The sequence below is a fragment of the Thermobia domestica genome, chromosome 11, assembly GCF_964235325.1.
Source record: "Thermobia domestica chromosome 11, izTheDome1.hap1.1, whole genome shotgun sequence".
Lineage (NCBI taxonomy): Eukaryota > Metazoa > Arthropoda > Insecta > Zygentoma > Lepismatidae > Thermobia > Thermobia domestica.
The window spans coordinates 118,403,295-118,420,377 of NC_137464.1; the positions used below are offsets into that span (position 1 = coordinate 118,403,295).

General features: G+C 36.8%; 1 protein-coding gene across 6 annotated transcripts in view; it reads left to right on the top strand.

The window, feature by feature from the left end:
* The window catches only part of LOC145664394 (uncharacterized), a 73,454-nt gene that overhangs the window by 26,934 nt on the left and 29,437 nt on the right, over nucleotides 1-17,083 (top strand). For all 6 annotated transcript variants that reach the window (XM_081731060.1, XM_081731059.1, XM_081731058.1 and 3 more), the window contains 3 exons: nucleotides 1,235-1,295; nucleotides 5,809-5,879; nucleotides 11,414-11,481. In XM_081731060.1, coding sequence (XP_081587186.1) covers nucleotides 1,235-1,295; nucleotides 5,809-5,879; nucleotides 11,414-11,481 — 200 coding nt within the window. The remainder of the gene's footprint in view (nucleotides 1-1,234; nucleotides 1,296-5,808; nucleotides 5,880-11,413; nucleotides 11,482-17,083) is intronic.

Below are 17,083 nucleotides of genomic sequence, written 5' to 3' on the forward strand. Positions count from 1 at the left end.
AGGACGAAATAGAGCTAGAAAAATTCGAGTAAACCCTAGAAAAGAACTGTTGCTCTTCCACCATGTTCTGCCTCTATCGCTCTGTTTCGCTATTACCTTTGCGTTTAATCTTTCACTTCTGTCTTTGAACAAAGAAAAACGGGAAAGAATGTAATTCGTAGTGTCTATGTCTGTTTAGAGAGGACGTATGAACGCTAGAAACACACAACCGGATCGTCTGCACAAAGATAAATTATCGAGGCGATTTGCGAGTTTAAAATTAGCGCATTTCTCGTTGACTTGGAAAAGGTGCAAGAGAGAAGTAATTGATTGATTGATTGATTTTAGCGTTCCTTTTAGCAGTGAGGCTATATGAGACGTGGACCTACTGATTAACGTGGAATCCGAACCACATGAGTTCCCGCCGGGAATCGAACCCGGGTCTCCCACGCCAAGAGAGAAGTACTTGCATGTAAGATTCATTTATCGAAGGCACAATTAATTGAAATTTCCTAGACAAAGCTTTGTGGCACTTGCTTGTTTTACTGACCATTGGTGAAGTGGTGTTCTCCTATGACTTTCGAGGTAGGTCTTGATCGGATCTTGGGAAATGTTTCTTCATTGCGATATGAGTCCTGAAAACGGTGGTGAATTTTTTTCGTAACTTAGTTACTTCCAAATTGAGTGGATATCCTGCTTGTTTTATCTAATTATGGAAACAGCAAATATGTATGTCTGGAATAAAATTCAAACGAAGGCGCGTTTTGTCTTGTAAAATATATCCACAGGCGTACAGTTCTTCCACGTCTGACTGGCCGAAAATCAAGATTCAAGACCTCAGTCACTGCTATATATCATGACACTGCTATCGATCACATCGTTCGCATCGAATGACCTTGAAATAGCGTGTTAAGTCCTGAGAAAGTGATGTCTGCTTGGCTTCTTAACGAATCCTCCATGCCTGTATTTTTCTTGCATTTTTCGACTTTGAAATTAAAAAAAGACAATGAACGAAGAACAATTACATCTGGCTAAAAAAAAACACATGATGTTAGTATTCAAGGCGACAGCCTGTTTCCAGTTCTCATGTATCTGTCTTTATTGAGATTGAAAGAAACACATATTTACACATACAATAATTAGAATCTAAGTTCTTAATTCTATCTTTATCTGCCCTTTTATGCTATGGAAATGTGTTCGTTTTACAGTATGGTCTATTTCTTTATACTGACACAGAGCTTTGTGTATTTTTCAGCATCAACCTTTGAAGATGAAGGAGATCAGTCATATCCGTGCATCATGGATGCTTTCGAGAGGTAAGATTTTTTTGTTTTTTAAAAAAAAGATACTTTACAAAGTATAAGCAACAGACATTTTTGGATTGCAACATTTTGTATTATCGTTGGTTGCCCATGTACGTGTATTATACTGATAAACATAATTATTAACTTCATCAAAAACGCGTAAAAGTATTCAACATGAATTTGATTCTAATTCTAGGCGAAGGGCGAATTCAAGCAGATTTCTTTGAGAAATCTTAAGTTATATTGATGCAATTTAATTTTGTAACATTTTTTTAGTCCATTATACACTTTTGAATATTATAACTTTAATAGTTCAGGACCTTTAGCATCATCATTTGACCCCAGGTTGCTCATGACTTTATGATTGGAACGCACAATTTCGATCACGTGTTTGTACCCTGCCAGAGCTACAACACATTGAATACAAAATAAAGTGTTTATCTAGATGTTCTTTTTAATAGTAGGTCTTGTCCTTTATGATCTTGCTGTTACTTAGGAAAGTAAAGTACAGTCAGAGATATCTTTAATATACGTATCATTATGACATTGTAGCAATTGACAAAGTAGAAGCACCACAAAGAAAGATCATTATTATTTTACAATTTCACATCTTTTGATCTGTAATATTTAGACTATTCGATCAACTCTTTACTTTCGTACAATGCTCTTGCAAATCCCTAAAACTTTTCTGTCGTTTACAGTCTTTCCTTCCTATTTCCATTGATTTTTCCTCGTCATACATTATTTCATATTTCCGTACTGCATCTAATTATTCATATACGTATATCATCACATTTAAGTTTGTAGTACTTACTTTGACTTTGTCAGTTTTCCTTCTCTGTTTGTTGTTTAACTTCCTAAACATTATTTTTTCTTCAACCGTACAAATTTAATTCTATTTATTTATATTCCTCATTTTCCTTAATATTTGTTCTGTTACTGATGGCTTCTTAACCCTGTCCTCTTTACAATACCCTGTCATTTCCGTTGCAGCCTCATGTACGCGAAGTATGTAATGCTCTCACCCCTCGTTAGTTCGTATTTCTCTTTTTTGTCTTTTATTATTATTTTAAATACTTTTCAAATTTTCCAGCTCTTTACTTTCACTTACCCATCCTTCAATTTTCGATTTCGAACTTATTTCTTACTTTTCTCTAGCAACTACTTTCAATTGGATATCCATTTAAGCCAGCATAAGATCGTAATCTGAGATCGCCTGGCGTACAAAAGACTTCCGCATCTTTAAACTATTTCGAAACTTGTCTTGTATCATTAGATAATCTGTTGATACCACTCTTCATTGAGTGGAAACTTCCAGGTATGTCTTCTTCAGTACTGCTTGAATCACGTGTTCCGTCTCATCATTTCCCTGTCGGCAAAAATTTATTAAATCCTTTCCTTTCTCATCTCTACCTATTGTATTACCTTCTATTTCTCCTCCCACTTTAACACACCTATTACAAGATGTACGCCTTTTCTTCCTATCCATGTTTTCCACTTCGTCGTAGTTTTGCTCTGATTCTTCCATTGCATATGAAGTGATTGATGCGTAGGTTTGTATCAACATCAGATCCCTCTTATCCTTTAGTCTTACCATCATTACTGTACCATGTACAAATTCTAACCTCATTACCTTTTAGAGTCGCTTCCTCAGAATCACTTCTTCAACATTCCGACTTCTTTTCTCACTTACTGAATGAAATATTCTACATCCTTCACTTCGAATTCCCCACATTACCATGCCTTCGTACGTCTCAAATTCCTACCAAATCCAGATTATTTTATCTCCGTAACATGGTAATATCTTGCATGTTCCTGTCCTAGTTTCATTCCCCTTAACGTTTTGTCCTCCAGTAAGCTTTTCCACATTAATATTCATTCGTTTAATAGTCTATCCCAAGACATCCCTCTCCCTATTCATGTCATGATGTATATTTTACCTACGGAACTATTTTATCTTCTTGTAGGTATCATTGTATCTATTTTCTCTTTCACTTGTCAGAAAGCCAGAAAAATTAATGTAGTAGTTTTCTGCTCCGTTCCATACCACAGTATCTCACTTGTTAATCACGCTGACCACATCTGGAATTGATGTCGTCCACTAACTTAACTATTGGACCAGAAAAAAAAAAATTCTGGCTCTTCCATTTCGCTCAATTTAGTGAGGGTTCCCCACCATCGATGTACTTCGGAATTTAACTGTAGTATGGCATGTTCTCAACACAACACAAATTCATAAAGATTTTGTTTGGGAAGGTTTTAATTTTAAAGCTTTCTATAGTTGTTTGGTAGTTCCTAACATTTTTATAACGGTGTAAAGCCTTGTTTCATATTTCTGAATCAATAACTTCTATTTGTGAATTCTATAGCATTTCTATATATATAGGGTGTAACATAGATGCATGGCCAAAAGTGGCGAGATAATTTCGGACATCCAAATAAGCAAAAATGTTCCTATAAACATGGGTCTGATACTGCTTCGTTTCCGAGATACAGGGTGTTCAAATGTCGACTCCAATGGCTTACTATGGGAAAGTGAATGAAAATGTTCAATATTACAAGAATGATACAGGTAAGTGGAATTATGCCTCTGCAGATTACATTTACACTAACATAGAGAATGAAACTAATGAACATTTGAGATTATTGGGTTGTCAGTGTTGCCAACCTGGTACAAAGTGTTATGTTTTCAAATAGCACTAGACGTCCACACGTTAGCATATGATTGCTGTTATCAGAACGTTCCTAAACATAGGACAGATTCCAATTCTTTTTCGAAAGATAAGGCGTCTACGTGTGAAGTCAATTAACGGCACACAATAGGAAACAACGATTCGTAGATCACAACTCTTGCATAAAAGGGTTATGTCGTTACAAATGAATGCACATCAGAATAATTTAGGTAAAAGCCACAAAGTAATGTGTACGCCTAGTGCTATTTGGAAACATGACACTTCGTACTAGGTTGGCAACACTGACAACCCAATAACTTAAAATGTTGATTAGTTTCATTCTCTATGTTAGTATAAATGTATTCACACATGTATAATTCGAGCAATGGGAGGGAATCGATATTTGAACACCCTGTATCTCAGAAACGAAGCAGCATCGGACCCATGTTTATAGGAAATTTTTACTTATTTGGATGTCCGCAATTACCTCGTCACTTTTGGTCATGCATTTATGTTGCACCCTGTATATATTCTATAGCAGAGGTTGGTTCATTATATTGAGCCGAAGTCATACCGCGCATACTCAACCCATCAGCATGAGACTGCCACGAGGCAAGCAACGGTATCTCGTTAGTCACGCAGTAGAACACTTTGGTCGAGGATAGTCTGATGGCGTCGAAACTAGACACATTCTGGCAGGGGTTCATTGTGGCCCTTTCCGACGCTAACTTCACGGCGTCGCGTAAATGTGTCATGTACGTAATTTTGGTGTAGGTCGTGCCACTGTAAATCGTATTATATGGAAATATGCGGCACAGTCTTGGACTCACCACACCGACGCGAGCAGCTAGAAACCGGCTTTCCGTGAAGAGAACTCCGCCGCGTGTGGCTTGGCATATGGCGACCTTCGAAAATACCCACACACAGCGTGCGATGACGAGCAAATGCCACACATTGCAGGCGACAATCAACCGCGCGATTCACTGGGATTTACACCTCACAATTGTTTGCAACAGCAATGTGCACGCTCTGAAACCATATTATGTGGCTGAGTGAGAAAGGAATGTAGGAGGCTGTGTAAACGTCATCTTAAGTGATCGGTGGAACTTAGTTGTTATCTTTGATGAGGCATGTATTTACCTCACAGACTATGGTAAATTTCGTGCCATTACATACAAACCTGTTGACGCAAAGGGTCGAAACACGTTCTTCCGCCAGTGCGCAGAGTTTCATGACTGTGGCTTGTTTTCTTACAATGACAAACTTCGTCTCTGAAAGGTGGAGCAAAACGTCAAAATCAGTGCTGCATACTACTAGACTTTGTCCTGACTGAAATGTATCAGCATGAAATCCCAGCATTGTATGGACAAGAAGTGAACCAGGCTGAACTGCACCAAGACAAGGCATCTAGCCACACGGCGAAAACATAGCTGAAATTCTGTTTGCCATATGGAACAGGAAACTGGAATTTCGGCAATTTTTTCTCTGACATCCCTGTCAAGAGTCCAGATGCTAGTCCAATGGACTATTGTGCTTTCGGATTCCTCAAGTCTGCACCGTCTCCAGCCTGTGGAAAGTCTATAAAGAGGAATGAGATGCATTATCCATAGTCTCCTGCAATGAAAATTCCGATGTTGGGCAGAAGTCAGTAGAGGTGGCGTACAGATAGAACACAACCGTTGCGAAAATATGGCTCTTCCTAGGTAAGTGACACACTCAAATTCGGCTCAATATAAATAAACCAACCTCATATATATATATATATATATATATATATATATATATATATATAAACAGAGTGTGTATATATATAATTGTAGTTTACTGTTTTTCTTATACTTATTACTTTTCAGGCTGTGTAATAATCCACAAGAACTTAATGATGAACAGGAAAATTATTTTCCTCTGGAGTTTCGACGAAATGGTAAGTAATGCCATATTGTACCATGAGGTGTAATACAGTATGCTTAAAGTTACGCAACCCAAACTTGGGTGACTTTTGGACCGTATATGGTGAATACCTGAGTCTCCCACCGATTCCTTACGTATATACAAAACATTCATTAATGTTCAGTACGAAAAGAAAGAATCCTTGTTACTTACTTCTAAATCATTAGCTTCTATTTGTGAATTCTATAACGTTAACATATAAAAAAGTACGTATACGAAGTGAAATAATGCATATCATGAAATAATAAAGTGTAGAATTATCTTTGATAATTTTCATTTTGGATAGATAGAGTAGGAAGGTATCTACTTGGACTGAAAAAGATACAGTACATTTTCAGTTATGCCTTATTAACGATATCCGTAAAAGATATTTTTCTTCGAACTTTCGAGATCCGATGTCAAGAGGCAAAACATATGTGTAATGACCACTCCTCATAGAACCGTGAAAAGAAATGCAAGTGCCATAGGGAAAGAATATTGTACGATTGTCTCTTACAGTATTCTATATAAATGCACAAGAAAGGGAGTGACTACAGAAGGAATACGTACTGTTTGTATCGTAATGTTTTCTTCTGTGAATTAGGCATCATGAGATACTCTGTAGAGGAGAAACTATTTATTGTTGAAGTTTATTTATGAACTTCCGTGTATGAAACAGTGAAAAGCGCAATTTGAGAAGATATTTCAAAATGCAAGCATACCTCTCATCTGATCTTACAATTTCGAGAAACAATACCAGTGAACGAGAGAACGCATAGAATCCTTTGTTCTTAGATAGGAAGTGCTACAGAATGTCATTCTTATTTTAAAACGATCCGTTACTATCTGAATTAAGTTTACCTAAATCTATAGCATATGGAGCTGTTCACATCTTAAATCGTCATTCGTTTTATGAAACTTCAGAATTCTCTTAAACGGTTAATACATGAGTTCCTGTTCGTTTTTTTTTTTTTTTTTTTTTTTTCACATTATTTACTTTTTATAAATTCTGCAAATCCCATGCTTACTTCATTGGCCGTAGTGAGTGCAGAATTGACGTACCCGTAGTACACTATGTTTGAGTGCAGAATTGACGTACCCGTAGTACACTATGTTCATCTTTGTAGAACATCGAATATGACACTGAAGAAGTTTAAACTGTAGCTTCCTTTATTTAAACTCTTTCCCTCCTGATCCCAATGAGAAGGGAAAAATCTAAAATTTAATGAGAGAAAAGAGAGATGTATTTTTAATTAGGTAAAGATGTTTCATTCTTAATCGGCTCGGAGACTAGTTGAGTAACACGTAGAAAGATGCGCAGCACGAAAATGTACTTACAGCTAAGAGAGCAGTGGTCTTTCTGAACTAATGTGCTGAACAATGATCTGTGTACGTTGAAAATTTTGCTACAGAGTTTTGCGGGGGTGAGTTTGAGCACATTTGCAATATTAAAAATGCCATTAATTCCCTCTTGACAGAAATGAAATGTAGTGTTGTGATGTAGAGAGTTTTGAAACATTCCATTGGGAAGGTAGTCAAATATTGTCGTGCAGTAAGTACATAGTAGTATTCTTACCAGTGTTACTTGTTTCTTAAATTAATATTATGCTCTAATGAAGAAAATCTAGTCCGCAAAGCGAAGAATGATATTTAGTGCAGGGTTTAGGTTGAATTAGAGAACTTACAAGACTGAAAAGTTTGTCAAAAATACAAACGTTATATATTGCAACTCGACAAAAATCTAGTGTGATTTGCATGTAATTGTATCTTGCAGACAAATAAGCATCCATTTTACTTGTATTAGACAAATGTTCACATTCTTCTGTTATACCCATCAGCAATTCGGTAACTACAAGGCATTCGATTGGTATCGTCATACAGCTCACATGAGAAACATTGGATTATCGAACTAATGCGAATGAAAGGATATGTCTGAAAGCTTTTCTGACATCCAGTAGATTTCCATATATGCATCTTTGGTGGCCTTACATACGTGTATGTCCAATCGATATTGTATCTCCTGCCATGTTCGTGTCATCATGTCTGGTGGAATGAATGCGATTGTGTTTCTTATTCAATCTTTAAGGTGATTTAAACTTTGATTTTTCTAAGCATATACCAGATCATTTACATGTCCCCAAAGGAAAAGTCCAAAGGAGTCAGGTCAGGGCTACGAGGAAGCCAAGCAGTTGGTTCTTCTCTGCCAGTCCATTTGCCAGGAAACCGTCTTGGATACGCCCGCCCCTCTGGGTGATTTTCCTTTTAAGACACTTTTTTGTTTCTTTAAATTGTTTCAGTCACTTACAAATACTCTCATATTGGCGGGATCTCCCATACTGGCGTCGAAAATTACGTTGTACAATGATCACTGATTTAGTTTCAGTTAACCAAGTAATGCGCTGTGCTTTCTCAACTGGATTCGGCATCTCACTACCTAGGCGACATCTTGACACCTAAAGTTTTATTTAAAGTCAAGTGTAAGTGAAACCTGATGACACAACAGCCTCACCTTCCAGGGAATAAATTTCATGAGTTTCTTGACGCCTCCAAGAATCAAAATCTATACGTTAATCTACAAGACAAATGACAAGCGTTTAGAATCTCGTCATTCTTTTATAGAAACCTTGCATTTGTATTGTTGAGAAACTTTTAACTCGTTGAAGATTCTTTATACTGTTAATAGCATTTTATTAATATTGCTAGAATATATTAATACCTATCCTCTTGGTTTTGTCGGCATTCCCGTAAAAATATTTTTTCTGTACAGAATAATGTTGAACAACGTGTTTTGATCACCTTCCAGTGGAATATTTCAAACCTTTTTGCGTCACAGTATTCATCATCTACCGTAGCTGTCAATACCAAAGGCAGTTTCGGTCAAGCTACAGAGCCACTTTTAACATTGAAACCCGATAGGATTTTAGAGCAAAAAACTAACATCAAAAAGCTAGGAATATCTACGGTAGAGACCTTTCATATGATTCGGCAGTTCTCTGTCAATATGACTGTGTAATATGAGTTATTTTGAATGGCACTCGTACTTTAAGAATGGAAAAACAATGAAAGACGGAGAAAGATCAGGGCTATCTTCCATGAGCACAGCCTCCGAAAACTTCACAAAACTAGAGAATTTGCACACGCTTATTAAAAGTGAGTAAACAAAGTTACATGTAATAAATACTAATGATAAAAGATAAGAAAGTGTTTTAATTAAAAAAAAAAAAAAAAGAACAAATGATATAAGGATATAGCAAGCGGTGTAACAACTGATGGAGTTGTTACAGAGAACTGAAATAAAGGTAGGATTTGCGGATAGGCGGTGATACCTTTTCCCGGCAATACGCAACGGTGAGCCAAGTTACTACCGTTCTATCAGTTTTTCATTTAACTAGAATTATTTTTACACAACATTGCCATTTGGTGTTTCGATTGATTGGTTGGCTGATTAGTTTAGCGTCTCTTTCAGCACCTAGATTATTTGAGATGTGAATCTACAACTTAACACATCTCAACCAGATAAGTTCCCACCGGAAATTTTGTGTTTCGAGTGTGGTTTATTAACACTGTAACTTAATACCTACTCAAGGTGATAAATTGATCCATTCTTTAAGCACCAAATAATAATATACACGAGTAGAAACTCATTTAAAAATACTACCTCATATACGTTGTCCGATTCGAATGAAATTCACTCCACCGAATGTGCATCTATAGAGAAATGGTGGTCTTAATTGGAAGGACATGCTACTAATAGTTTGAAGTTTGTCATGTAACACGACGAGTATTGTGTGTGGATTATGGTCTGTGTGCAGTACTAGAACGACGCCAACAAATCCCTTTCAAGTAACTATGTGAATTTGAACATGACCGTATAGTTGAAAGTACGAAAGGTAACCGCTTACATGGGTCATGATGTGTGAGTAGTCTTTCGATGATTCACACGAAGGAAGCAGAGGGCAGCGCCAGAACAGAAGAATCTTGGGATCACACTATTGGATAGGATACCTTCCGTCAGTCCAATCAGTTACCGTGTAGTTCCTGCTTCTTTTAATATGTCCCCACGAACACTAACCATCAATTGTCTCCCGTGTTTCTGTCGCACTATACCCGTCATATATGCTTATCGCTGAGACCGTCGAGAGATCTTATATTGACGACACGAGTGGTGTGCTAAGAGTCAGTTTGCTTCGGACACAGTGACAACTGATGTTTGTTCATAGACTTGCAAGTGAGCGGAAAAATTAAGCATGTGTTTGCACTCACCACACAAAATCAACATTTGGAACATGGGAGTAATAAGCAGTACATCACGCTTGCCTGTAGTTTTCATTCAGGAAAGGATGGCTGGTAATCGACCATTATTATAATACCGTGAGTGCTGTCTTCCGGTTGCATTTGGACACTATGCGGCATCCCATTTTCCAGCAGAATAACAGGCTTTCTTATATCGCCAGAGGACCCAGCGTGCTCTATTCGGCGTATGTCTTCTATCATGGGGTAGTAAGTTTCCGAACCTAAACCTGTCTAGCACATGTGGCAGCATCTGACAGCCAGCTGGTCTCCGACAACGTCATCTGTACCAAGATCTAAAGGCGTGGGGCCATCATACTCCAGACTGGTATTCAACCTCTGCACGAAGAACTGCTTTTGTGATAATTCGGAGTGACTACCCGTACTATTAAGTTGAGTAATGCATGTGTTTGAACCTACACATGTTCAGGATGTTTCACGGCATTATATTGGGATCAGTATTACCTTTTCACCTTCTTGTGTACCAACTTCGTATGAAATACGTGAATTCTTAACGGGTGTTGTTAAATGCTCTTCCATTAGTGTGAAACATCCTAGTGTTAACAAATTTAATCAGAGTGAAATGTACTTACGTGAAAATTTTGAAGAGAAACAAAATGAATGTATTAAATATACGACAACGACGATTTTTTTAAATATTTGTTAACCCAGAGCATGTAAAATGACGAAGGCGGGGTAAGACAAAGCTGTCCATTGGACATCGCCCATCCCCCACACCGATGGATAGTCTGATGAAGTATGTAATGTAATTCGATTGCTTCAGGCGGAAGGACGTAATATAGTGTCAGTTCATCGGCAGGAACTTTAAAATGATGACTGTGTTTATGACTGCTGCAGAGAGTTTAAAGAAGGGTTTACCGACCTATGTGATAGTATCCGAGGTGGATATCTGTGGTGGCAGACGACTTTGATGAACGCGTGAATCATGTGCTTTGTGATGCTAGTGCTCAAAAAGAAAAGTGTCTATACAATCCCGTTAATGCATTTTAATTCAAAATTATATAAGTACCTTTTGTTGTGATTTATATATATATAATACGCTTAGAACAAAGGAATCCCTGCGTGGGGGTAATCAAAATAACAGGTACTTACATACATGTTAGTTACGAATAAAAATACTGGATTAATTACTTATTATTCTTTCTTTCTTGGCTGGTAGCAAGTACTAATGTAAGATCCATTTGTTAAATATTTCCGTTCTTTGTTATTTACTTACAGAAGCTGAGAGAAGCCCAAGCTGGGGAATGGCGAGCACACCTATTGGAAGTCCAGTGAAATTTGAAATCGTAAGTTCAAATATTTTAAGAATTATTTTATTTTATTAGGTAGTTTAAGTATTGTACAGAAAGAAAAGTATTAATTGATCGAAGTTTGACGACCAATTTCAACAATGAATAGGATTCGAACTACTCTTAATAAGAAGCAGAAAAGTAGTAATAGCTTCATGATGTCTGTGGATGCACTTACAGAAGGTTGATCCATCTATATGTGTCCGATTTTAAACTTTCACCCCTGCTAACAAAATCGACCGATCCGAATGATTTAAAGAGCTGGAAAAAGCCAAAGGCCTCTAGTATCGCGCCAAGTTTGCGTATGTGTGTATGTGTGCATCATGGTTCTCAAGGTGACCCGGTTTTGGAAAAGCTACGTCGTGGCATATTTTTACGCCATATTTTCCATGGCATAGATTCAAAAACAGTGCAAAGAAAATGAATGTGAATTGGGGTCAACGACAATCAAAAAGATAATTAATCAACCTAAAACGACGTTCCAGTACTTCATTCACATGGCATTCCTTGTCCGACGTCACAGGAAACTGCATGTAGGAGTTGGAATTCTTCCTGATTCCGCTGCAGGTCGCCATTTTTACACACAAGTTTCCAAACGTAGCAGATATGTTACGATCTACTACCAGTAGCAGAAACTTCTCCAACACTGCTTCTTGTCAATACAATGAAACGTTACAATTTTGAAGACGTCGTCCGTTTTGGGTTAATATGAATACACATACTGTATATGTATATAGCTATATACCACCACAATCTTCTCATACATTTAGCATTTTCGGAGGAAATACACGATTCAATTTTTTTAGTTACTGTGCATGCGAAAATAAGTTATTTTCATGATAGAATTGTAAAAAGTTCTGCTAACAGTTCAGCTAGGTTATGCTAAATGTAAATATAGCAAATTATTTCTGTGTGACATCAAAATATGATATTAGTATAATTAATGGGCTGTGAATGTCCTATGTAAACTCGAACACAATATAGACAGAAAAGTAATGATGTCCTCCACTAGCAACACGTATTAGTAGTAGCATTTGATATAATTTGTAAACAAAGTAATCGAAAGTTTGCCAAGCGAATTTCATGTATTGTCTGACTTCAAAACATAAAATTTATAGAAGTGTTCTAGATAGAAAGTATCTGTAGGTATTAACGTTGTTAAATACGTGTTCCATCTTTAATTTTTAGCCCATTGATTTATATGGGGAGTTATATTTTTTTTTCTTTGAAACGAACTACAATTTTAAATGTTTGATTTCATAGATTTCTTCTTAATATTGATTTAAATTCCTTGCTTCATGAAAATTAAATTGTGTTACATGGCGCATTCAGAGTACAACAGAATCAAGTCCAGATCTTTTTTTACTCATTTTGAATATATATATTTCATCTTTTAGATTTCTGTGTAAAGCTTTTTCTCAGCGCTTAAAAGAATCGTGTCCAGATATTGTCAATAATAGCTCTCATAATGTAAAATGAAATGAAATGAAATCTTTGAGTTTTACGTCCCACGGTTATGCCGGTTAGGCTAAAGGAGACGGTGATAATGAGAGATGAGTGAAAATGGTGGAATGAATGAAGTGGGAGGAAACGGGAGAACCCCGAGAAAACCCACGAGCGCGGTGTTTGTCCACCATAAAGTTCACTTGGCGGGGGCTGGGATCGAACCCGGGACCCCAAGCACCAGAGGTGAACGCTCTACCACTGAGACACCGCGTGTCTAATATAAATAAAGTGTTCCTGGGAACAAAAACGCACAAATTTCAGATTTATCGGCAAGTAACATTGCTTCTTTGAAATACTGTCCCTTAACGACCCGTGACACGGAAGGAACATTTTTGATGTACAGTAATGTTTTGATTGATAAATGCAAGTTTTCGCCAAAAAACACCGAAAACTACATAGTTGTGTATTATGTTTTCAATATAACGTAATACAATATCATACGTTTGATTGGCTAAAAGAGGAGTAACAACTGAAAACTGATTCGCATAGTATGTGGTAACTTTTCGTACTAGATATGGGAAGAAAGCGTGCGAAGTTGACTCCTCGGGAAGGCAAATATGTTTAATACTGGTGGACAAAGATATCCTTTAAAAAAAACAAATACTGAAAAGGAAGATCTTCCTGATATTTCAAAATGTATATGGGAGCGCATAGTTATTATTATTATTATTATTTTGGACAAGCGGGATGGCGTGGGAGATCCACCGTTCGGATCTTACTTTAAGCTGTAGGACCGGGTCTCATATAGCCTCGCCGCTGAAAGGGATGCTAAACTCCAAACCAAATCAAATATGGATATCTTAAGTCCAAATAATAAAAGCAAATAATAATAAGAAGAAGAAGAAAGAAAGAAAGAAAGAATAGCTCTGTTTTAACGGATCAGGCTTCTTTATCCGCATGTTAAGCGACATTTCCAAGGAAGGGTGGGTAATCCCTTTTTCTTAAATGTTTGGCTACACACAAATACCGTCTTCTCTTAAATCCAACGTTCGGTTTTTCCATTCAAGTATAGGGTAGGATAGGGAAGAGTAGAGAATATTAGGGTAGCGTACGGTAGCGTAGCGTAGAGTATTGTAGGTTAAGTTACATTACGTTAGCTCAATGCTTTGCCATTATTTTCAAATGTAGGCTAGAAAAATGAAATAAAATCTTTAAGTTGAACGTCCCACGATCATGCCCCTTAGGCTAAGGGAGACGATGATTGAAGCAAGTGAGTGATGGTGGAAGAATTAGTGGAATGAGAATGTGCAAGGAAATGGGAGTACCCTGATAAAACCCACAGACACGATGTTTCCAAAACAAATTTTCTCGGCCAGTAATCGAAGCAGGGACCCCACGCACCACGAGTAAGCGCTCCAAATGTAGAGTAGAGTAAGTTATGTTATGTTACGTTAGGTTTACTTACATTCAATATTTAGTCATTATTTTGAAATGTAGGGTAGAGTAGGAAAGGTTAGGTTAGGTTACCTTATCGTATTGCTACGTCTCACCGTGACACTTTATTTGACAGTTACGTCAGCATGGAACCCCACGACTCTGTTCGGACAAGACTTTCAAAACTCAAATTTTGACATACACTTACATCGCCGCGCCAATTCCGCTCAGTAAAATAGCAAAGAATTAAGTTTACATTGGCGTCGCTAGTTGGTTATGCTTCATTCCAGAAACTAGCACTGGTGTACGTAAATATGATCCTCTTAATCAAGCAAAGTTTATTTTAGTAATTCACTGTCGGGTTTGCATAATATTACAAATTGGCGATTCGGTGCAGCTTTATGTACGGATCCAAGAACAAGTTCCTTGCATTTATGTTTCTTTTTCAGCATATCGACTTTTTGTATCTTAAATAATCATTCTTGGAGTGTGGGCTTGCATTCGTTTGTACAGATCCATTTGAGTGTATACACATAAGAACTATTGCTCAAAAGTTACTAAACAACTTGTGCTAGATGGTCACTAAAAAGCACAAATGCTATCTAATCGAGTTAGGGTAGGAGAGCATAGGAGTGGCCCGATTGATAGCGAAGGTGTGCGTCAGCGAAGGTGAGTGTACATATAAATAAGGATAGTCCAAACACTATATATGACATCAAATACCTTACATGTTGAATAATGTATTTGTACATTACTAAAGACGTTATAGGTCATATCGCGATATTTTCATTGCTTGTATATTTGTGTTCCAAATTAAGGGTTAAATGCTCTATCGCCGGATCAGTGTTAGGAAATTTACGGGTGTATTGGTTAATTTATTTTGATATCTGAGAAGAATGAGCGAAAGTCATGTGATGGGAATAGTTAAAAATAAGAAAGTGTCTGTTCTTGGTTGTTTTTATGTAAGCGGCACTAAATATGGAGGTGGAAGAGTCTATTTGGCGGAGAGGTACAATTGCTATGATTTAGGGGCGGGAAAGCACTGTGGAAATGGCGCATGTTTGTCAAGATTCTGACACTCGTGTTTGAGTTTTATCGAATTATAACCTAACCTAATGCAACTTAACCAACCTAACTTGCTAGGTGGTCACTACGGCATTGTATTTTTGCAAACAGTGCAAAAAGTGTATTTTGTTTACAAGTGGGCAGTTATTACTATGAAACCATGACAAGTGCTATTGAAACTCGTATCATTACCAAAACCCAACTGTTTTCACTGCCCTCGCCTACTTGCGCACACGCCGTCGCTGACGTGTCTGCTCCCTTCTGACGCACCTTCACGCTATCGTGCGGGTCCACTAGCTTCACCCTGCTCTGACTTGCGCTTTTAGTCGCCACCTAGCACAAGTTGGTTTATGTTTTTGCACTGTAGTTTTTATGGCATATGTCCGAACTCCATATTTATACGCATATAGTGATTTTAATTCCAAGTTGTAAAAGTTTACATGCCTCTGTTTTCAAGGTAATTGGTTTGTAACCTAACCTAATATAATGTTATCAAATCTAATCTAACGAAATGTAGTACATTTATATATATATATATATTTCGATTTTCGTGTGGACCGGCGATACAGCACAATTGCCCAAAGTAACATAATACATTACTGACGTAAATTTCACAATTATATGGATCTCTTAACTCTCAGACATTTGTATGGTTGCGCGTTAAGAGTTAGCACATTGACTTCAGATACTTCTCTTCATTTCACATACTATGGTTACTAGCTACATTATAGGGGAATCCGTACATAACAGGTTCGACTTACATTAATGCATTTTTATGTAGTTACGTATCTCACAGGTATGAAGACAAAATATTTCGGTTAGTAATACATTAGTCTATTAAAATAGTACTACAAATTTGTTCTGTATATTTTAAAAATCTGTGAATCCGTACAGTAAATGTGCACCGGCGCTTCTAATGAAAATTTGCTTACATTTTTTAAAATCTATACATATCAGGTTAATTATTTACGGTGGTTACTGCATGACTTATTGGGAAAAACACGGTAGCAGCAATCATTAGTTTTTATTGTAAAATTTGCAGAACATGCTAATAAATTTAATGTAAGAATGGGAACAATTCTAATTTATGACATACAAAGTTAACTGCTCTGATTTTCTGCTTCGGTTTATTATTTTCTTTTCACACTTATTGATGCAGTATTTAATATACACGGGCATATTCAATCCAAATAAAGCAAAACTGTAAAGATTTAAAATGCCTGTAGGCCTGTTAAATGAACGAATGGAACATTGTATGCCATAAAATATAACTGAGCCCAGGAGAGTGTCTTGCAGCAAGGTAGAATCTTATAAAGATAAATAAACTTAACTGTAAGATAAATTCAACCTACTATTCCATCTCTACTAGGTGGCCACTAGAAACTAAATTTCTTCAATTCACAGACTGTAGTAAGTAAATAACTTCAATTAATAAAATAAATAATATAATGAATTAGTGCAAATATGCTACTTTAATCGGTCAATTGTAGTAATGACATATTTTTATTGCCACAAATATCACTCTTTCTTGCTTTAGAAACAATTGAAATAAGCACAGTAACACCATTTATATCCACATAACGACATAAACATCCAAATTATTAATGTAATCTTCTCAAGCAGTCCTGCAACAAAACGTAAAATATCCAAAACA